Source organism: Zophobas morio, unplaced genomic scaffold, assembly GCF_036711695.1.
Source record: "Zophobas morio isolate AGI-343-1 ecotype UQ-CSIRO unplaced genomic scaffold, CSIRO_AGI_Zmor_V1 ptg000026l, whole genome shotgun sequence".
Lineage (NCBI taxonomy): Eukaryota > Metazoa > Arthropoda > Insecta > Coleoptera > Tenebrionidae > Zophobas > Zophobas morio.
In genome coordinates, this window is record NW_026972131.1 from 15,043,572 (window position 1) to 15,066,419 (window position 22,848).

Genomic DNA, 22,848 nt, shown 5'->3' on the forward strand with positions numbered 1-22,848 from the left:
ATTTTGCAACACCTAATTTTTTTTCAATTTTTCGATTTCGATCCATCTTTCGACTTTTCGGGGTTCGATTTTCGGTTTTTCAATTTTCCGAAATTTTGGTTTGAGTATTTTTCAATTTGAGGATTCTTCAAACTCTCGATTTTTGGAATTTTCGATTTCTTGAATGAAAAATTGAAGAATCGACAAATATTTCGATTTTTCAATATTTCAATTTTTGGCGTTTTGAAATTTTCCTTTTTTTTTGATTTCTGGATTTTTCAATTTTGGGAATTTTTCGTAACCTAATTTTTTTCAATTTTTCGATTGATATTTCGACTTTTCGGGTTTCGATTTTTCGGTTTTTCAACATTTCAGTTTGAGGTTTTTTTGCAATTTGTGGATTTCTCGATTTTCCGATATTTCAGTTTTTCGATTTTTTATTTCTGGATTTCTCGATTTTTCGATTTTCTTAAGTTTTCGATGTTTCAGAAATTTGTTATTAGTATTTTTGTATTTCGATTTTCCAAAAAATATATCATATTTCTTGCAATATGGAATTTATAAGTGTCGACTTTTTTTTTCAATTTTTCAGTAATCGAAAAACAATTCAAAAATAAATTTCGGTTTTTCGTGGTGAGGATTTTTTTAATTTTGAGAATTGAATTGAAAATAGAGTAAGGAAGTTTTAATTGGTTAGCAAACGTTGGGGCGGAGCCTAATTGTAAAATCCATATTTCTTTATAAAAATTTACCATTACGTGTTTAAGTTTATAATATTTTAAAAAATCGTCTCAATTGAAATATTTTTTTATATTTTGCCTTTTTTTTCTTAATAATGTATATATGTTTTCTTTGAACAATACGATACTCAAAGATATGTTTTTAATTTCTTGTAAAGAAATAAGTATTTTGCAGTTAAGCTCCGCCCCTTTGATCCACGGCGAATAAAAAAAGATCATCACAATTAAGATAGGGCGGGTGGGCGGGCTTACTTTTTGCCTTTTTGTTTTAAAAAGTGGAGGATTTAGGTTGATTACTACAAAAATCTACCATTTTTGATATGCTTTAAGTTTCTTGTTGTCGAAATAAGTCTACACATATTAAGAAAAAAAAAAGGCTAAATATAAGCCCCGCCCGCCCACCCTGAGCCAAGAGGGCGGAGCTTAACTGCAAAATCCTTTTTCTCTAGGAAATTAAAAACATGTTTTTGAGTATCGTGTTGTTTAAAGAATATTATGTATATTAAGAAAAAAATAAAGCCAAAGATTACGCCCTACTCATAGCCGCCCCAATCTCAGTTCTCGATTGTGATGAATTTTTCATTCGTTGTCAGATCGAGGGGCGGGGCTTAACTGCAAGATCCATATTTGTCTACAAGAATTCACCATTTTAAACTTTAAGGTTCTTGTTCTGAAAAGACGACTACGTATGTTAAGAAAAAAGGCAAAATATAAGCCCCGCTCACCCACCCTGTCTCAGTTGTGATGATTTTTTTTTTTTAAACGTCGAGAACCAAAGGAGCAAAATCTTTATTATTTCTCTACAAGAAATTACCATATAAGACATGTTTTTGAATATCGTGTTATTTTTCGATTTTTTAATTTTTCTGTTTTTCAATGAGGTGATTTTATAATTTTTCTTTTTTTAATCTGAAATTTGAAAAATGGAAAAATAAAAAATTTTAAATACTGGAAAATTGAAGAGTCGAAATATTGAAAAATAGAAGGAAAATGGAAAAACCGAAAAATCCAAACGAAAAAAATGGAAAACTTCAAGTTTAAACATTGAAAAATTGAAAAACCGAAAAATTAAAGAATTGAGAAACTGAAAAATCGAAAAATCAAGAAGTTGACGAGTCGAAAAACCCAAAAAAACGATTAATCCAGACATTGAAAAATCGAAAATAAAAAATTTGGAAACTTTAAATATTGAAAAATTTAAAAATCCGAAAATCAAAGAATCGAAAAACTAAAAAGTCGTAAAACTGAAATATCGAAAAGTTTTTCGTTTCGTTTTTTTATTTCGTGTATTTTTTCAGTTTTGGTTTTTCAATGTTTTGATTTTACGATTTTTCATTTTTTAATGTGAAATTTGAAAAATCGGAAAATCAAAAATTTTTAAATTGAAGAACCGAGAAATTGAAAAATCAAAAAATCAAAACGCTAAAAAAAAAACGGAAAACCTAAAGTTTAAAGTTTGCAAAATTGAAGAATTGAGAAACTGAAATCGAAAAATCGAGAAATCAAAAAGTCGAAATACCAAAAAAAACTGAAACATTTAAAAATGTAAAAATTTAAGTCAAAAAACAAAAACCGTAAAACTAAAATATCGAAAAATTGAGTAAAATTTTTAATTTTTCAATTTTTCCTGTGTTCAGTTTTTAGATTTGCATTTTATCGTTTCGGTTTTTATTTTGTTTATTTTTCAGTTTTTCGATTTTCCAATGTTTCGATTTTGTAATTTTTCTTTTTTTCAATTTTTCACTTTTCCGATTCGCAATTTTTCGATTTTTCAACTTTCAGATTTTGATTTGCAATTTTTAAAGTGCTTGTTTTAAATATATAATAATAATTATTGTAATTTTAAAAATATTTCACATTTTCTTTAGAATTTTTCCATTTCTCAATAAATTACTAGATTTTAAAACTTTTTCATTTATTCGACTTTTCAATTTTGCGATTTTTAATTTGTCATTTTTTCGATGCTTCAATTTTTCATTTCTTCAAATGTTTTTATTTTCTTTGTCCTTACAATTTTTCGATTGTTCAATGTTCTGATTTTATTATTTTTTGTTTTTTTCAATTTCACTTTTTTCAATTTTTCATTTCTTCAGTATTACAAAATGCAACTTTTCGAATTTCCATTTTAAAATTTTTCAGATCAGAATTCTTTCAAAATCCATATTTCCTTGCAAAAATGTACCATGTTAACCGTGTTCTAAGTTTCTCGTTGTGAAAAGATGGCTTGGTATATTAAAAAAAAAAGCCAAGATATAAGCCCCGCCCACCCACCCGGTCTCAATTGTGATGATTTTTTTTATTCGCCGTGAGCCAAGAGGGCGGAGCTTAACTGCAAAATCCTTATTTCTCTACGAGAAATTAAAAACATGTTTTTGAGTATCGTGTTGTTCAAAGAATATTATGTATATTAAGAAAAAAATAAAGCCAAAGGTTACGCCCTATTCATAGCCGCCCCAATCTCAGTTCTCAATTGTGATAAATTTTTCATTCGTTGTCAGATCAAGGGGCGGGGCTTAACTGCAAGATTCATATTTGTCTACAAGAATTCACCATTTTAAACGTTAAGGTTCTTGTTCTGAAAAGACGACTACGTATGTTAAGAAAAAGGGCAAAATATAAGCCCCGCCCACCCGCCCTATCTCAGTTGGGATGATTTTTTCAGTATCGTGTTATTTTTCAATGTTCTGATTTTATAATTTTTCTTTTTTTAATCTGAAATTTGAAAAATGGAAAAATAAAAAATTTTAAATACTGGAAAATTGAAAAATGGAAAAAGTGAAGAGTCGAAAGATTGAAAAATCGAAGGAAAATGGAAAAACCGAAAAATTGGAAAATCGAAACGAAAACCCAAAGTTTAAATATCGAAAATCAAAAATTTGGAAACTTCAAATATTGAAAAATTTAAAAATCCGAAAATCAAAGAATCGAAAAACTAAAATGTCGTAAAACTGAAATATCGAAAAGTTTCGGTTTTTTATTTCGTTTATTTTTTCAGTTTTCGGTTCTTCAATATTTTGACTTTACGATTTTTCTTTTTTTAACGTGAAATTTGAAAAATCGGAAAATGAAAAATTTTTATATTGGGAAATCGAAAAAACGAAGACAAATTGAAGAACTGAGAAATTGAAAAATCAAAAAGTCAAAAAAAAAACGGAAAACCTAAAGTCTAAACTTCGCAAAATAGAAGAACTGAGAAACTGAAATCGAAAAATCGAGAAATCGAAGACGAAAAACCAAAAAAAAACGATTAATCTAGAAACTGAGAAACCGAAAATAGAAAATTTAGAAACGTAAAAAAATTGAAACATTTAAAAATCTAAAAATTTAAGAGTCAAAAAACTAAAAATCGTAAAACTAAAATATCGAAAAATTAAGTAAAATTTTTGGATTTTTCAATTTTTCTTGTCTTCAGTTTTTAGATTTGCATTTTTTCGTTTCGGTTTTTAATTTTATTTATTTTTCAGTTTTCTAATGTTCTGATTTTGTAATTTTTCTTCTTTCTTTTTTCAATATGAAATTTTTCACTTTTCCGATTCGCAATTTTTCGATTTTTCAACTTTTAGTTTTTGATTTGCAATTTTTAAAGCGTTTGTTTTAAATATATAATAATAATTATTATAATTTTTTAAATATTTCACATTTTCTTTAGAATTTTTCCATTTCTCAATAGATTACTAGATTTTAAAACTTTTTCATTTGTTCGACTTTTTTTTCGAATTTTTAATGTTCTGATTTTATTATTTTTTGTTTTTTCAGTTTCACTTTTATCATTTCTTTTGTTTTACAAAATGCAACTTTTCGAATTTTCATTTTAAAATTATTTCCTTGCAAAAATGTACCATGTTAACCATGTTCTAAGTTTCTAAGGCAAAATATAAGACATGTTTTTGAGTATCGTGTTATTTTTCGATTTTTCAATTTTTCCGTTTTTCAATGAGCTGAATTTATAATTTTTCTTTTTTTAATCTGAAATTTGAAAAATGGAAAAATAAAAAAATTTAAATACTGGAAAATTGAAAAACGGAAAAGTGAAGAGTCGAAAGATTGGAAAAACGGAAAAATTGGAAAATCGAAACGAAAAAAAAATGGAAAACCGAAAGTTTAAATATCGAAAAATTGAAGAATTGAGAAACTGAAAAATCGAAAAACCCAAAAAAAACCGATTAATCCAGACATTGAAAAATCGAAAATCAAAAATTTGGGAACTTCAAATATTGAAAAATTTAAAAATCCAGAAATCAAAAAAAATCGTAAAACTGAAATATCGAAAAATTGAGCAAAATGTTTCGATTTTTTCAATTTTTCGTTTCGGTTTTTTATTTCGTTTATTTTTCAGGTTTTCGGTTTTTCAGCGTTTTGATTTTACGATTTTTCTTTTTCTTAATGCGAAACTTGAAAAATCGAAAAAACGAAGACAAATTGAACCGAGAAATTGAAAAATCAGGATACCAGAACGTCAAAAAAAATTGGAAAACCTAAAGTTTAACTTAAAAACGAGAAATCGAAAAGTCGAAATACCAAAAAAAAAAAAAACCGATTAATCCAGAAACTGAGAAATCGAAAATAGAAAATTTAGAAACGTAAAAAATTGAAACATTAAAAATTTAAGAGTCAAAAAACTGAAAAATCGTAAAACTAAAATATCGAAAAATTGAATAAAATTTTTTCATCAGTTTTTAGACTATTTTTTCGTTCGGGTTTTTTATTTTGTTTATTTTTCAGCTTTTTGATTTTCCAATGTTCTGATTTTGTAATTTTTCTTTTTTTCAATATGAAATTTTTCCTTTTCCGATTTGCAATTTTTCGATTTTTCAACTTTTATATTTTGACTTGCAATTTTTAAAGTGCCTGTTTTCAATATATATATCTAACAATTTTTATTATAATTTTTAAAGTATTTCACATTTTCAATTTTACAACTTTGGAATTTTTCCATTTCTCAATAAATTACTAGATTTTAAAACTTCTTCATTTATTAGATGCTTCAATTTTTCATTTTTTCAGTATCCCAAAATGCAACTTTTCGAATTTAAATTTTAAAATTTTTCAGACCAGAATTCTTTCAAAATCCATATTTCCTTGCAAAAATGTACCATGTTAACCTAAGTTTCCCGTTGTGAAAAGATGGCTATGTATATTAAGAAAAAAAAACAGAACATAAGCCCCGCCCACCCGCCCTGTCTCAATTCTGATGATTGTTTTACTGGTTGTAAGCGAGGGGCGGAGCTTAATTGTAAAATCCTTATTTTTCCAAGAGAAATTACCATGTGAAATATGTTCTTAAGTAATCGTGTTATACAAAATAAACTAAAGAAAACCAAAAGAGAAGCCCCACCCATCCGTCTCGATCAACAATCGTGATGAATTTTTCATTCGTTGTCAGACCGAGGGGCGGAGCGTAATTACAAAACTTCATGTTCCGTACTTTAAAAAGGATAAAAAGTAAATAAATATAGCCATGAAACAAATGATTGATGAAAAGAATTTGGTGCCAACACATACGGTATGCAAAAAAGCCTTAGATAGATTTTTCACTCGTATTTATTTTCCAAAAGGAATGTACATTGTATAAAATTTCCTCTTCATCTATTATACATATAAATATTTACATATAAAATATAGAGTTCGTATATACAGATAAAATAATACTTATTACATAACTAAATGGACGCGGTGCCGAAATAGCTTCCTTAATACTGATTGGATCACTAAACTACTTTCAGCACCAATTGAAAATGAGCACGACATAACCCTACACTTTCGTTCCGTTTTGCTGGCTGTCGCCAATAGTCACGTGGGTCACAAACGGCCCTCTGTGTTGGTTCCGATTGGGGTGTCGACCCTGCACTGGTTGTTGTGGCGGTTGCTGCTGCTGACCTTGTCTGGGCAGCGAATTGGAATTGACGTCTTGGTACGTCACAGGCTGGGTGGTGTGGTGGACCGGGGGTGGATTCGCCCGCGCCGGGCGGTTATTCAACATGGATTGGATACTTTCATATTCGTAGAAATTCGAGACTGGTCGGAGCTGGTTGTCGGTTCGAGCTTGACGCTGAGAGTGGTACTGATGCTGCTTCCGGCTAAGAGAAACGTCGAAACGTCAGCGGTTAAAAGATCTAGGTGAAAATCTACAGCATTATGTTATTAGATGGTCTGGAGTGGAATTAGTTTTGGGTGAAGCAAATTCAGCACGGATTTAGTACAATACAAGCGCCCCCAAGTAGTGTACTAATTTTAGCCATCTTTAAACGTATGTAACTGATTTTTTGATGGATAGATGGATTAAGAATATGTCTCAAGTTTTTCGATTTTTAATAAATTGATACATAATAAATAGCCCAGCACCCGACAGAAAGCAAAGCCACAAGCATTAGTAAGGCGCAAGAACAGTGTGTAAACAGAAAAAGTGCATACCTTTCTTCCTCCACCTTTAACCTTTGCTGTTGAACTTGCAGACGCATCTGAACTATCTGACTGTCAGATAGCGGATCTTTACGGCTGCTTGGACAAAATACAATTATGACAATGACAATGCAAAACATCAACAATAATCATTATAACATTAACAGATCGATTTGTTATCGTCATGCAACAAATCAGTGTTAGTAACAAATGAAATGTGCACAACACAGAAGACATTGTAGGCCCTCCATAACCTCAAAAACTGTACATTGTCGTACCTTAAGTGATTCTGCAGCTCGTTGTAGTTGACGTAGTGGGTGAACGGCACGGATTCGGTGATCCCCGAGCGACTGCCAGGCCTGCCACCGTACTCCCCGTAGTTGTTAACCTACAACAAAAGTCACCGTCATTTTCCAAGATTAGACGAGGTATAACATTTTTTTGGTTTTTTGTTTGAAAAAATGATATTAATATAGATGTATCATAAATCAAACTGCAGCTTTTTTCATATTCTAGAGCGCAGAGACCAGTTCAATCAACTAAAAAAATATGGATGAGAAATATCGTAAAAAAAGCACCATTGTATGTTTTCTTTTCAAGTTTTTTAAGTCATAACCATCATAGAATCGCTTGAAAATTCGCACATGGTTAAAACTTCAATTTTTACAGGGCGCAGAGTCATTAAATGTTTGTTAGTGGTACAATTTGTTTAAATAATAATGTGTTTATTAAAGTCAAAATATACCACAAATTAATGCAAAATACGTCGAATAATTTTAAGAGGAATATCAGAGGAAAATTAATGATCTATTGGTTAGCAGAGTTTTTAACAAAAACTAACAATTATTGAAAAAAATGGGTATCAATTCGACAGAATTTGAGCAGTTAGTTCAGTACTTTGCCGATAGGAGCGCCACTAAAATTTACGGAAGCGGCTTTCCAGGTAAAACCCTTATTGCCTGCTCTACCATAAGCTGATAGAGTTCTCGGCTGATTTTTCTAATTTATGGCAAGGAACTCAGTTTTATAACAAGACCGGCCGCAGTAATCTATTGTTAAGGAAATTAAATTTTACGCAATGAGGTACTATTATAAAACCGAATTAAAACTGGGGAACTATAATATTTTTACTCCACTCAGGATCCTGAATTCAATACACATGATTACTAAAAAATCATTGTAATATTATTGTTAATATATATTTTGCTTTGTTAATTAATAAAACTAGTAAACATATTTATAATAATAATAAAAAATATATAAAATACAGCTTTTGTTTAACACGTATAAGTAGCTAAGTGTATATACTTGTCAAGATAAAACTCATTTTGGCAGACGATATACCCTCTAAGAAAATAACGGGTGGGCGGGTGGGGCTTATTTCTTGTCTTTTTTTTGTTGACTATAGTTTTCGTTCAACAAAATGATACATAAAAACATATTTCGCATGCTAGATTCTTGTAGAGAAAGTCGTCACGATTGAGTTGAGGGTGGGTGGGCGGGGTTTGTATGTTGCGTTTTTTCTCAATATATGCACGTAGTTTTCTTTTCCAGTAAATTTATAAAGAAATGTGGGTACAAAATTTACCATTTTCAACATGTTTTCAGTTTCTTGTTGTGAAGACTATAAATTAAGATGAAAAAAAAGAAGGCAAAAATAAGCCCCGCCCACCCACCCTGTCTCAATTGTGGCGATCTTAACTGCAAAATCCCTTAAAGGGTATAGCATTTGCCAAAATCAGTTTTATCTAAATAAAAGCAGTAGCCCCGCCCACCCACCCCTATTTTCTCAGAGGATATGTCATTTGCTAAAATTAGTCTTATCTTAGCAAGGGCCACCAGCCCTCTATTTTCTTAGAAGGTATGGTATTTGCTAAAATCAGTATTATCTTAATAAAAGTACTAGGCCCGCCCACCCGCCCTCTATTTTCTTAGAAGGTATGGCATTTGCCAAAATCAGTTTTATCTTAATAAAAGTACTAGCCCCGCCTACCCACCCCCTATTTTCTCAGAGGATTCTGTCATTTGCCAAAATCAGTCTTATCTTAGCAAATACTAGCCCCGCCCACCCGCCCTCGATTTTCCTAGAGCATATTGCATTTGCCAAAATCAGTTTTATCTTAATGAAAGTACAAGCCCCGCCCACCCACCCCCATGTTTTCTCAGAGGATTATGTCATTTGCCAAAACTAGTCTTATCTTAGCAAATACTAGTATTTTAGCAAATGACATACTTTTAAAGAAAATAGAGGGTGGGTGGGCGGGGTTAGTATTTGATAAGATAAGACTAATTTTGGCAAATAACATATCCTTTGAGAAAATAGAGCGCGGGTGAGCGGGGCTAGTACTTGCTAAGTGATTTTGGCAAATGATATACTTTAAAAAAATAAAGGGCGGGTGGGGGGGCTAGCATTTGGCAAGATAAGATTGATTTCCGCAGATGACATACCTTCTAAGAAAATAAAGGGCGGGTGGGTGGGGCTAGTACTTGTCAAGATAAAACTAATTTTGGCAGATGATATACCCTCTAAGAAAATAACTGCCCATTCACAATGGACATAAGGCATAACAAGTACATAAAGCTTACATAAATACATAAAGTTGAAACGATGGAAAACGTGTACCTCTGTTCACAGTGGACGAACGTAATTCTTATGCTTATGAACGTTTTATGTAATCCTTGTGTGCGTACACAAAGTTGAAACAAGTTCAACTTTGTGCACGAATTATGTCAAAATTATGTTAAAATCTAGGGACTTTTGAATGCTGCTGTTGAATTCCCTTTGACAGTTGGCACTTGACACTTCACACCTTTGATTATATTATATAAATTATAAGCAAAGCTTCACATTGCGAGTTTGTTCTGTACTGCGAGTTGTCAAGTTCGAATATCGTATGAAATTGTAGGTTAGATATTTTGATTGACTCAGTTTGAGGTTAGCCGTTTCTATGTTTAGCCGGGAGTTATTCCGTTCTGCGTTTGCGCAGTTTAACAATTCTTACAGAGTTCACTCTGTCCACTGTGAACGTAGATAAGCATAAGCCAGACACAAACCAAAAACGTAAATTATGTTATGCGCTCGTTCTTATGTCTTATGTCCATTGTGAATGGGCAGTAACGGGTGGGCGGGTGGGGCTTATTTCTTGACTTTTTTTGTTTGACTATAGTTTTCGTTCAACAAAATGATACATAAAAACATATTTCGCATGCTAGATTCTTGTAGAGAAAGTCGTCACGATTGAGTTGAGGGTGGGTGGGCGGGGTTTGTATTTTGCGTTTTTTCTCAATATATGCACGTAGTTTTCTTTTCCAGTAAATTTATAAAGAAATGTGGGTACAAAATTTACCATTTTCAACATGTTTTCAGTTTCTTGTTGTGAAGAGAAGACTATAAATAAAGAAGAAAAAAAAGAAGGCAAAAATAAGCCCCGCCCACCCACCCTGTCTCAATTGTGGCGATCTTAACTGCAAAATCCCTTAGAGGGTATAGTATTTGCCAAAATCAGTTTTATCTAAATAAAAGCAGTAGCCCCGCCCACCCACCCCTATTTTCTCAGAGGATATGTCATTTGCTAAAATTAGTCTTATCTTAGCAAGGATTAGCCCCGCCCACCCGCCCTCTATTTTCTTAGAAGGTATGGTATTTGCTAAAATCAGTATTATCTTAATAAAAGTACTTATCCCAGAAAGGAGGTGTTTTAAAAAAGCCCTACGCCCAGTAACTTCTCCCTTGATTCTTTACTCGAAAAAAGTGCTCGTATATGTTTTCATTTGCCGAGAGATCATTTTCAAAATATATTTATAATAAAAATATGCAAGTCTTGGTGATGAAAAATGTACTAATAAATTATTAAAGTTCATAAAAAAAATAGAAACAAATTTTATTTATTTTAAAAAAATCTCTCGCAAAGGCAGGTTCCTCTTTCTTCTTGAATCAATTATTTCGGGCAATAATGCGCCAAAGTAAAATCTGCCAAGTTTATCTGCCATCTTTTTACATATATTTCTTCGTCTTTATAAATTTTTTCTATATTTATTCCTTTGGGTGTCCATACAACAAAATGAACTTGTGAAATACCCGTAACAAGTATTTTATTATTTTTTTTTTTCTAACCGCTTCTTCGGGAGACAAATCTTGCGATTTTGATGGGCATTTAATTTCGACTAATGCACTCCTATCCTCTAGAACCCTGTCTGGACTAGCAGCCAAGTAAGGAAATTGTTTTGAAATAAACAAGCCACACCGTTCTGTTTTTATATTTTTATTTATTTCAAAACACTTCACAGCTTTTTCCTCACTTTGCTGTCCATAGTATGTATGACTATTACCTCTAAATGTACTGTACAACACAGGCTCCACAGTTTTAGCTATTGCTGTAGTCGGTCTAAGTTTGTAAATACGTCCAAAATTTGAAGCTGTAATCCTAATTTCTCTTTCTTTTGCCCAAATGTGCCTGTTGACTAGTCTCTATTTCAATTTGGTCTAAATTCAAAGATAATTTTCTCAAAAAAACCTCTTTGGCTGTCACAAATGTTTCTACATCCATGATAGGATTTTCTAAAAAATATTTAAACCATAATCGCAGTCGGGACCAGCATACGTAAATTTTTTTACGACATATTTTTTTACGAATACTTTGTCTAAGACGAGCTTGTTTTATAGCGAACAATATTTTTTTGTTATTAAACCAGGACCGTTTTAATCACAATATATTTACTTATCCCCTCTAAAAAATTCATGACGTCACCTCAAAATTTTGCTGAATAAATCCTATCTAAATTGTATAAAATATGATGAGTCCCTTCTTGTGATTTATCATTCCATTCATATTTTTTGGATATGCATATACAGGGTGACTCAAAAAATTTAATGAATGCGAAAATTTCTTTAATTGATTTAATCAGAAACTACAAAACCGAATGCTTCGAAATCTAATGTGAAAAAAAAACATAATAGGCATGCAGTCGTCACGTTTCCGATAGCGAGGGAAGTACTGTCTAAACTCTTTAGACCAATTTTTTTGATTTTCCCATTTTTCCATTTCTCAATTTTGCAATGTTTCAGTTTGGGTTTTTTCACTGTTTCGATTCTTTAATTTTCCTTCCATTTTTAGGTTTTTCAATATTTCAGCTTTGGAATTTTGCAATATTTCGTTTCTTCAATTTTTCAAATTTTTGACATTGTGTTTTTCGAATTTTTAAAATCTTAGATTTCTCACTTTTTTGTTTCCATATTTCTATCTTTCGATTTTTCGATTCTTCAATGAAAAATTCAAAGAATCGAAAAGGTTCTTCACATATTTAGACTTTTCAATATTTCAATTTTTGGTGTTTTGAAATTTTCGATTTTTTGGTTTCTGGATTTTTCAATTTTGGGATTTTTCGTTTTTTTAAATTTTAGATATTTCTATTTCTTGATCTTTCGATTTTTCAATTTTCTTGATTATCAAATTTTTCGATTTTTCAAGTTTTCAATTTTTCGGTTTTGATTCAGTTTTGAGATTTTTGAATTACCAATTTTTCGGTTTCACGTTTTCTAGTTTTTTGATTTCTCGATTTCTCAATTTTTCAACATTTCAATTTTGGGGATTTTTCATAACCTATTTTTTTTTCAATTTTTCGATTTCGATCGATCTTTCGACTTTTCGGGTTTCAATTTTTCGGTTTTTTAATTTTTCGAAATTTTGGTTTGAGGATTTTTCAATTTGTGGATTCTTCAAATTCTCGATTTTTCGAATTTTCGACTTCTTGAATGAAAAATTTGAAGAATCGAAAAGGTTCTACAAATATTTCGATTTTTCAATACTTACAATTTTTGGCGTTTCGAAATTTTCGATTTTCCGATTTCTGGATTTTTCAATTTTTTTGATTATCAAATTTTTCGATCTTTCAATTTTCAATATTCCGGTTTTTAATTTTTCAATTTTTAGTTTTCCCATTTTCCAATATATCGAGATTTCAATTTCAAATTTTTCGATTTTGATTGTTCGACTTCTGGACTTCTCGATTTCTCAATGTTTTGATGTTTCGATTTCTAGATGTTTCAACTTTTCAATTTCGATTTCTGGATTTCTTGTTATTCGACTTTTTCATTCTACAGTTTTGACAGTTTTGATTCAGTTTTGGGATTTTTCAATTACCAAATTTTTCGGTTTCTCGTTTTCTAGTTTTTTGATTTTTAGTTTTTCAATTTTTTAAATTTTATATTAACGATTTTTCCATTTTTCGATTTTACGATTTTTTTATGTATCGAATTCCCGCTTTTTTTTCCTACTTTTTAGGATGTACATATTTCAATTTTTTTAATTTTAAAATTTTCCGACTTTCAATTTTTTTGATTTCTCCATTTCTCAATTTTTTAACATTTCAATTTTGGGAATTTTTCAAAACCTATTTTTTTTCAATTTTTCGATTTCGATCGATCTTTCGACTTTTCTGGTATCGATTTTTAGGTTTTTCAATATTTCAGCTTTGGAATTTTGCAATATTTCGTTTCTTCAATTTTTCAAATTTTTGACATTGTGTTTTCTCGGTTTTTAAATTTTTCGATATACTAATTTTTCAGTTTTTAAAGTTTTAGGTTTTTAGATTTCTCACTATCTCGACTTTTCGATTTTTCAGTTCCATGAATTTTAAATTTGTCGACATTTTAAATTTTAGATTTTTTGGTCTCGATCACTCAATTTTCTGAGTTTTCAGGCTTAGATTTTTTTCAATTTTTCGAAATTTCGGTTTGAGGATTTTTCAATTTGTGGATTCTTCAAACTTTCGATTTTTCGAATTTTCTATTTCTTGAATGAAAAATTTGAAGAATCGAAACGGTTTTACAAATATTTCGATTTTTCAATATTTCAATTTTTAGGATTTCGAAATTTTCCACTTTTTGATTTCTGGATTTTTCAATTTTTCATTTTCTCAAGTTTTCAATGTTTCAGTTTTAGGATTTTTCAATATTTCGACTTTTGGATGTTTTGATTTCTCGATTCAATTTTTTGATGCTTCAATTTTTCGACATTTTAATTTTTCGTTTTTACAATTTTTTTTATTATCAAATTTTTCGATTTTCCAAGTTTTCAATTTTTCGGTTTTTAATTTTTCAGTTTTCCGATTTTCCAATTTATCGAGATTTCAATTTTAAATTTTTCGATTTTGATTGTTCGACTTCTGGATTTCTCGATTTCTCAATGTTTTGATGTTTCGATTTCTAGATGTTTCAACTTTTCAATTTCGATTTCTGGATTTCTTGTTATTCTACGTTTTCATTCTGCAGTTTTGATTCAGTTTTGAGATTTTTCAATTACCAAATTTTTTGGGTTCTCGTTTTCTACTTTTTCGATTTTCACTTTTTCAATTTTTTAAATTTTATATTAACGATTTTTCGATTTCACGATTTTTTTATGATTCGAATTCCCGATTCTTTTTAACTACTTTTTAGTATGTACATACATATTTCAATTTTTTTAATTTATAAAATTTTCCGACTTCATTTTTTTGATTTCTCCATTTTTCAAGTTCTCGATTTCTCAATTTTTCAACATTTCAATTTTTCGATTTCGATAGATCTTTCGACTTTTCTGGTTTCGATTTTTCGGTTTTTCAATTTGTGGATTCTTCAAATCTCGTTTTTTGAATTTTAGTTTTCGATACGATTTTTTTTTCAAAAATTTTCAGTTTTTTAATTTATTAACTTTACGATTTTTCACTTTTACGATTTATACGTTTTTTTATTCTTCAGTTTTCAATTTTTGACGTTTCTAAATTTTTCGATTGACTAATTTTTTGATTTTCCCATTTCTCTATTTCTTGATTTTTCAATTCTTTCTTCAGTTGTGATTTTTCGATTTCTGGATTTTTCAATGTTTCAGTTTTGTATTTTTTCACTTTTCCGATTCTTCAGTTTTCTTTCCATTTTTCAGTTTTTCAAGATTTTAGGTTTGAATTTTTTCACTTTTTCGATTTTTCAATTTTCCTTCCATTTTTCCATTTTTTGATGTTTCTATTTCTCGGTTTTTCAATTTTTGGATAGGTATTTTAATTTTTCAATTTTTAAGTTCTAGATTTTCCGTTAATTTTTTTCTTTTCCTTGATGTTTTGATTTCTCGATTATTCGATTTTTCAAGTTCTCGGTTTATATTTTTTGGTTTTCCAATTCTTCGACTTTTAAATTGTTTAATTTTTAGATTGTTCAATTTCTCGATTTATAGATTTTTCAATTTTTCGCTTTACCGATTTTTTTCATTTAAAATGTTTCAATTTTTCAATTAAGTTTTCGATTTTTCAATTTTGGTGTAATTTGAAAACGTGAAACTGAAAAATGAAAGAAAAACTAAAAATGGGAAACTAAATTGGGAAATCAAAACATTGAAAAATCGAAAAATTTTAAACGACAATTGAAAACTGAAAATCTAAAACCAGGAAGTCGAAAAATCTAAATATTGAAAAATCCCAAAACTGAAATATCCAACAACTGAGAATCTAAAGAATCGAAAAATTGAGCAATCGAAAAATCAAAAAAGTAAAGTCGAAAAATCGAAACCTTCAAAAAATCGAAAAATTGAAAAATCACGAATCTGAAAATTCGAAAAATTAAAGAACTGAAGAACAGGAATATCGAAACCCTCGAAAGTCAAGAAATGGGAAAATCAAAACATCGATTAATTGAAAAATCTAAAAATTGACAGTTTATAAATGTCAAATTTGAAAAATTGAAAAATTGAAAATTTGAAAAAACGACAATTGAAAAACAGAAAATCTAAAACCGGGAAGATTAAGAAATCAAAACATTTGAAAAATTCGAAAACTTGAAAAACTGAAACATCGAAGAACTGAAATGAAAAATGGGGAAATCGAAAAATTTAAAATTTAAAAATCGGAAAATTGGAAAAACGACAATTGAAAAACAGAAAATCTAAAACCCGGAAGTCGAAAAATCGAAAGATTAAGAAATCGAAACATTTGAAAAATGGAAATATGGAAGTGCTGAGATGAAAAATCGAGAAATCAAAAAATCTAAAATTTAAAAATCGAAAAAGTAAAAAATCAACAAGAAGTCAAAAATGGAAAAGTCGAAGAACAGAAATATTGAAAAGTGGGGAAGTCGAAAAATCGAAAGATTAAGCAATCGAAAAAGTAAAAAAATCGACACATCGAAAACTCCAGAAGCCAAAAATCGAAAAATCGAAGAATCGGAATATTGAAAAATCCCAAAACTGAAATATCCAAAAACTGAGAACCTACAAAGTCGAAAAATTGAGCAATCGAAAAATCCAAAAAGTCAAGTCGAAAAATCGAAACCTTAAAAAAACTAAAAAATGAAAACTCAAAAATTTTTCGATAAGTATTTTAATTTTTCAATTTTTAAGTTCTAGATTTTCCGTTAATTTTTTTGTTTTCTTTGATGTTTTGATTTCTCGATTATTCGATTTTTCAAGTTCTCGGTTTAGATTTTTTGGTTTTCCAATTCTTCGATTTTTAAATTGTTTAATTTTTAGATTGTTCAATTTCTTGATTTATAGATTTTTCAATTTTTCGCTTTACCGATTTTTTTCATTTAAAATGCTTCAATTTTTCAATTATTAAGTTTTCGATTTTTCAATTTTGGTGTAATTTGAAAACGTGAAACTGAAAAATGAAAGAAAAACTAAAAATGGGAAACTAAATTGGGAAATCAAAACATTGAAAAATCGAAAAATTTAAAACGACAATTGAAAACTGAAAATCTAAAAGTCGAAAAATCGAAATATTGAAAAATCCCAAACTGAAATATCCAAAAACTGAGAACCTACAAAGTCGAAAAATTGAGCAATCGAAAAATCCAAAAAGTAAAGTCGAAAAATCGAAACCTTCAAAAAATCGAAAAATTGAAAAATCACAAATCTGAAAATTCGAAAAATGAAAGAATTGAAGAACAGGAATATCGAAACCTCGAAAGTCAAGAAATGGGAAAATCAAAACATCGATTAATTGAAAAATCTAAAAATTGACAGTTTATAAATGTCAAATTTGAAAAATTGAAAAATCGAAAATTTGAAAAAACGACAATTGAAAAACAGAAAATCTAAAACCGGGAAGTCGAAAAATCGAAGAACTGAAATGAAAAGTCGGGAAATCGAAAAATTTAAAATTGAAAAATCGAAAAATTGGAAAAAACGACAATTGAAAAACAGAAAATCTAAAACCCGGAAGTCGAAAAATCGAAACATTTGAAAAATGGAAATATGGAAGAGCTGAAATGAAAAATCGAGAAATCAAAAAATCTAAAATTTAACAATCGAAAAAGTAAAAAATCAACAAGAAGTCAAAAATGGAAAAGTCGAAGAACAGAAATATTGAAAAGTGGGGAAGTCGAAAAATCGAAAGATTAAGCAATCGAAAAAGTAAAAAAATCAACACATCGAAAACTCCAGAAGCCAAAAATCGAAAAATCGAAGAATCGGAATATTGAAAAATCCCCAAACTGAAATATCCAAAAACTGAGAACCTACAAAGTCGAAAAATTGAGCAATCGAAAAATCCAAAAAGTGAAGTCGAAAAATCGAAACCTTAAAAAAAACAAAAAAATCAAAAATCAAAAATTTTTCGATAGGTATTTTAATTTTTCAATTTTTAAGTTCTAGATTTTCCGTTAATTTTTTTGTTTTCCTTGATGTTTTGATTTCTCGATTATTCGATTTTTCAAGTTCTCGGTTTATATTTTTTGGTTTTCCAATTCTTCGACTTTTAAATTGTTTAATTTTTAGATTGTTCAATTTCTCGATTTATAGATTTTTCAATTTATCGGTTCACCGATTTTTTTCATTTAAAATGTTTCAATTTCTCAATTATTAAGTTTTCGATTTTTCAATTTTGGTGTAATTTGAAAACGTGAAACTGAAAAATGAAAGAAAAACTAAAAATGGGAAACTAAATCGGGAAATCAAAACATTGAAAAATCGAAAAATTTAAAACGACAATTGAAAACTGAAAATCTGAAACCAGGAAGTCGAAAAATCGAAATATTGAAAAATCCCAAAACTGAAATATCCAAAAACTGAGAATCTAAAGAATCGAAAAATTGAGCAATCGAAAAATCAAAAAAGTAAAGTCGAAAAATCGAAACCTTCAAAAAATCGAAAAATTGAAAAATTACGAATCTGAAAATTCGAAAAATTAAAGAACTGAAGAACAGGAATATCGAAACCCTCGAAAGTCAAGAAATGGGAAAATCAAAACATCGATTCATTGAAAAATCTAAAAATTGACAGTTTATAAATGTCAAATTTGAAAAATTGAAAAATCGAAAATTTGAAAAAACGACAATTGAAAAACAGAAAATCTAAAACCGGGAAGTCGAAAAATCGATAGATGATTAAGAAATCAAAACATTTGAAAAATTCGAAAACTTGAAAAACTGAAACATCGAAGAACTGAAATGAAAAATCGGGAAATCGAAAAATTTAAAAATCGAAAAATTGGAAAAACGACAATTGAAAAACAGAAAATCTAAAACCCGGAAGTCGAAAAATCGAGAAATCAAAAAATCTAAAATTTAAAAATCGAAAAAGTAAAAAATCAACAAGAAGTCAAAAATGGAAAAGTCGAAGAACAGAAATATTGAAAAGTGGGGAAGTTGAAAAATCGAAAGATTAAGCAATCGAAAAAGTAAAAAAATCGACACGTCGAAAACTCCAGAAGCCAAAAATCGAAAAATCGAAGAATCGGAATATTGCAAAAAATCCCAAAACATAAAAATATCCAAAAACTGAGAACCTACAAAGTCGAAAAATTGAGCAATCGAAAAATCCAAAAAGTGAAGTTGAAAAATCGAAACCTTAAAAAAACTAAAAAATGAAAAATCAAAAATTTTTCGATAGGTATTTTAATTTTTCAATTTTTAAGTTCTAGATTTTCCGTTAATTTTTTTGTTTTCCTTGATGTTTTGATTTCTCGATTATTCGATTTTTCACGTTCTCGGTTTAGATTTTTTGGTTTTCCAATTCTTCGATTTTTAAATTGTTTAATTTTTAGATTGTTCAATTTCTTGATTTATAGATTTTTCAATTTTTCGCTTTACCGATTTTTTTCATTTAAAATGTTTCAATTTTTCAATTATTAAGTTTTCGATTTTTCAATTTTGGTGTAATTTGAAAACGTGAAACTGAAAAATGAAAGAAAAACTAAAAATGGGAAACTAAATCGGGAAATCAAAACATTGAAAAATCGAAAAATTTAAAACGACAATTGAAAACTGAAAATCTAAAACCAGGAAGTCGAAAAATCGAAATATTGAAAAATCCCAAAACTGAAATATCCAAAAACTGAGAATCTAAAGAATCTAAAAATTGAGCAATCGAAAAATCAAAAAAGTAAAGTCGAAAAATCGAAACCTTCAAAAAATCGAAAAATTGAAAAATCACGAATCTGAAAATTCGAAAAATTAAAGAACTGAAGAACAGGAATATCGAAACCCTCGAAAGTCAAGAAATGGCAAAATCAAAACATCGATTCATTGAAAAATCTAAAAATTGACAGTTTATAAATGTCAAATTTGAAAAATTGAAAAACCGAAAATTTGAAAAACAGAAAATCTAAAACCGGGAAGTCGAAAAATCGATAGATTAAGAAATCAAAACATTTGAAAAATTCGAAAACTTGAAAAACTGAAACATCGAAGAACTGAAATGAAAAATCGGGAAATCGAAAAATTTAAAAATTTTAAAATCGAAAAATTGGAAAAACGACAATTGAAAAACAGAAAATCTAAAACCCGGAAGTCGAAAAATCGAAAGATTAAGAAATCGAAACATTTGAAAAATGGAAATATGGAAGAGCTGAAATGAAAAATCGAGAAATCAAAAAATTTAAAATTTAAAAATCGAAAAAGTAAAAAATCAACAAGAAGTCAAAAATGGAAAAGTCGAAGAACAGAAGTATTGAAAAGTGGGGAAGTCGAAAAATCGAAAGATTAAGCAATCGAAAAAGTAAAAAGATCGACACATCGAAAACTCCAGAAGCCAAAAATTGAAAAATCGGAATATTGAAAAATCCCAAAACTGAAATATCCAAAAACTGAGAACCTACAAAGTCGAAAAATTGAGCAATCGAAAAATCCAAAAAGTCAAGTCGAAAAATCGAAACCTTAAAAAAACTAAAGAATGAAAAATCAAAAATTTTTCGATAGGTATTTTAATTTTTCAATTTTTAAGTTCTAGATTTTCCGTTAATTTTTTTGTTTTCTTTGATGTTTTGATTTCTCGATTATTCGATTTTTCAAGTTCTCGGTTTAGATTTTTTGGTTTTCCAATTCTTCGATTTTTAAATTGTTTAATTTTTAGATTGTTCAATTTCTCGATTTATAGATTTTTCAATTTTTCGGTTTACCGATTTTTTTCATTTAAAATGTTTCAATTTTTCAATTATTAAGTTTTCGATTTTTCAATTTTGGTGTAATTTGAAAACGTGAAACTGAAAAATGAAAGAAAAACTAAAAATGGGAAACTAAATCGGGAAATCAAAACATTGAAAAATCGAAAAATTTAAAACGACAATTGAAAACTGAAAATCTATAACCAGGAAGTCGAAAAATCGAAATATTGAAAAATCCCAAAACTGAAATATCCAAAAACTGAGAATCTAAAGAATCGAAAAATTGAGCAATCGAAAAATCAAAAAAGTGAAAAATTGAAAAACCGAAAATTTGAAAAAACGACAATTGAAAAACAGAAAATCTAAAACCGGGAAGTCGAAAAATCGATAGATTAAGAAATCAAAACATTTGAAAAATTCGAAAACTTGAAAAACTGAAACATCGAAGAACTGAAATGAAAAATCGGGAAATCGAAAAATTTTAAATTTAAAAATCGAAAAATTGGAAAAACGACAATTGAAAAACAGAAAATCTAAAACCCGGAAGTCGAAAAATCGAAAGATTAAGAAATCGAAACATTTAAAAAATGGAAATATGGAAGAGCTGAAATGAAAAATCGAGAAATCAAAAAAGTAAAAAATCAACAAGAAGTCAAAAATGGAAAAGTCGAAGAACAGAAATATTGAAAAGTGGGGAAGTCGAAAAATCGAAAGATTAAGCTATCGAAAAAGTAAAACAATCGACAGTGCTCTACAGTGTCTAAATTGTGTTCGAATAATATAATAATTATCTCGAATATTAAAATTAATATGTCAAAAGAATACGAGAAATGATTATTCTGTGCTGAAGGTATGTTGTGGGCCGCCTGTCATAAATTATCATTAATCTGCATCAGGTAGATTTAAAGAATTAAACAAATTGCGCCCAATTCAAACTTGTCTCTCGTCTAGCGTTCCCCCTTAACATCAAAGTCAAAATCAAGACACACGTACCTGATTCGGGCGCTGGTCGTAAATGGGTTCTCGCTCGTCGGTTTGATAGTACGTGTGTCTCATCCTATGGTCGTGCACTTTCCGCTCAGCCCGCCTCTGTCCTTGATCCACGTTCACCTGGTTCCGGTACTTCACAGGCGGCGCCACCGAGTTCTCCGGGATAACCTGGACTTGCTCGGCGTGTCGGTGCACGAAGCCGTGTCTCTGATACAAAGGTTCCCGTTGTTGTTGTTGCTGAATAAGTTGCTGGATCCGTTGATTTTGCTGTTGCTGTTCTTGCAATCTCTCGTTGGCGTTCTGATTTTCGTGCTCCGTTTCCTGGACTGGTGCTTGCTGGTTGGCATTCGAGTCGAATTCGTTACTGTGGTGGTAATGCTGGACGTCGATATTGGTGAACTCCATTTTCCTGTGTTTGCCGAAACGGAACATGGATCCGATGCCTTTCAGCAAACTGGGCTTCTTTTTCGCGGATTTGTGTTTGCCGTCGAGGGCGGCGTTCAATGAAGACTGTCTGGGGGCGCCACGGACGTTGTTGAAGCCGTCGATTTCGCGCTCGTTCTCCATTGGGCCGTCAAGCAACCAATGCTTTTTGGCACCTGCAAGAATTAACATGTTGACTGAGCATACAATTTTATTGCGCTGTTTTTTTGAAAAAATAATATTCTTCAATCGTTAAAAGAATAAATATTGCTGAACCGAAATTATGTTGGTATTGAATTTATCACTAAATACGTCAAATTCCAATCTGTCAATTTGTCAGTGCTCGATTTTGAAATTCAAAGTTGAATGTAAGAAATGGAAATTCCTGAACATACTCAAAAAATTGATGACCTCATCTCAAAATTTTGCTTTTTTGGCATTTCGAAATTTTCGATTTTTCTTCTTTTTGTCAATTTCTTTATAAATGTATTGTTCGATTTTTTGACTTTCGATTTCTCGATTTCTCAAGTTGTCGATGTTTCGGTTTTAGCATTTTTCAATTTTTGAATTTTTTAATATTTCGATTTTTCAATTTTTCGAATTTTTGATGTTTTGATTTCTCGATTCAATTTTTCAATTCTTAAAATTTTCGACATTTTGATTTTTCGTTATTTTTTAATTTTAGATATTTCGATTTCTCGAATTTGTAAATGTTAGATATTTCTATCTTTAGATTTTTCGGTTTTTCAATTTTTCGACATTTTTGTTTCAGGACTTTTCAATTTGTCGATTCTTCAAATATTTAGATTTTTCAATATTTCAATATTTCAATTTTTGGTGTTTAGAAATTTTCGATTTTTTTATTTCTGGATTTTTCGTTTCTTTAAATTTTAGATATTTCTATTTCTTCATCTTTCGATTTTTAATTTTTCAATTTTTAGTTTTCCGATTTTCCAATTTGTCGAGATTTCCA

The 22,848-nt window shown here is 29.5% G+C and overlaps 1 protein-coding gene across 1 annotated transcript in view; it reads right to left on the reverse strand.

Moving 5' to 3' along the window:
* Positions 1 to 6,242: 6,242 nt before the first annotated feature.
* The window catches only part of LOC135136086 (partitioning defective 3 homolog), a 71,308-nt gene continuing 54,702 nt past the window's right edge, over positions 6,243 to 22,848 (reverse strand). Inside the window, exons 17-20 of the mRNA XM_064065213.1 lie at positions 21,456 to 22,051; positions 7,397 to 7,506; positions 7,131 to 7,214; positions 6,243 to 6,796 (exon numbers count right to left, since the gene is read on the reverse strand). Of these exons, the coding sequence (XP_063921283.1) occupies positions 6,472 to 6,796; positions 7,131 to 7,214; positions 7,397 to 7,506; positions 21,456 to 22,051 (1,115 nt within the window). The 3' untranslated portion in view covers positions 6,243 to 6,471. The remainder of the gene's footprint in view (positions 6,797 to 7,130; positions 7,215 to 7,396; positions 7,507 to 21,455; positions 22,052 to 22,848) is intronic.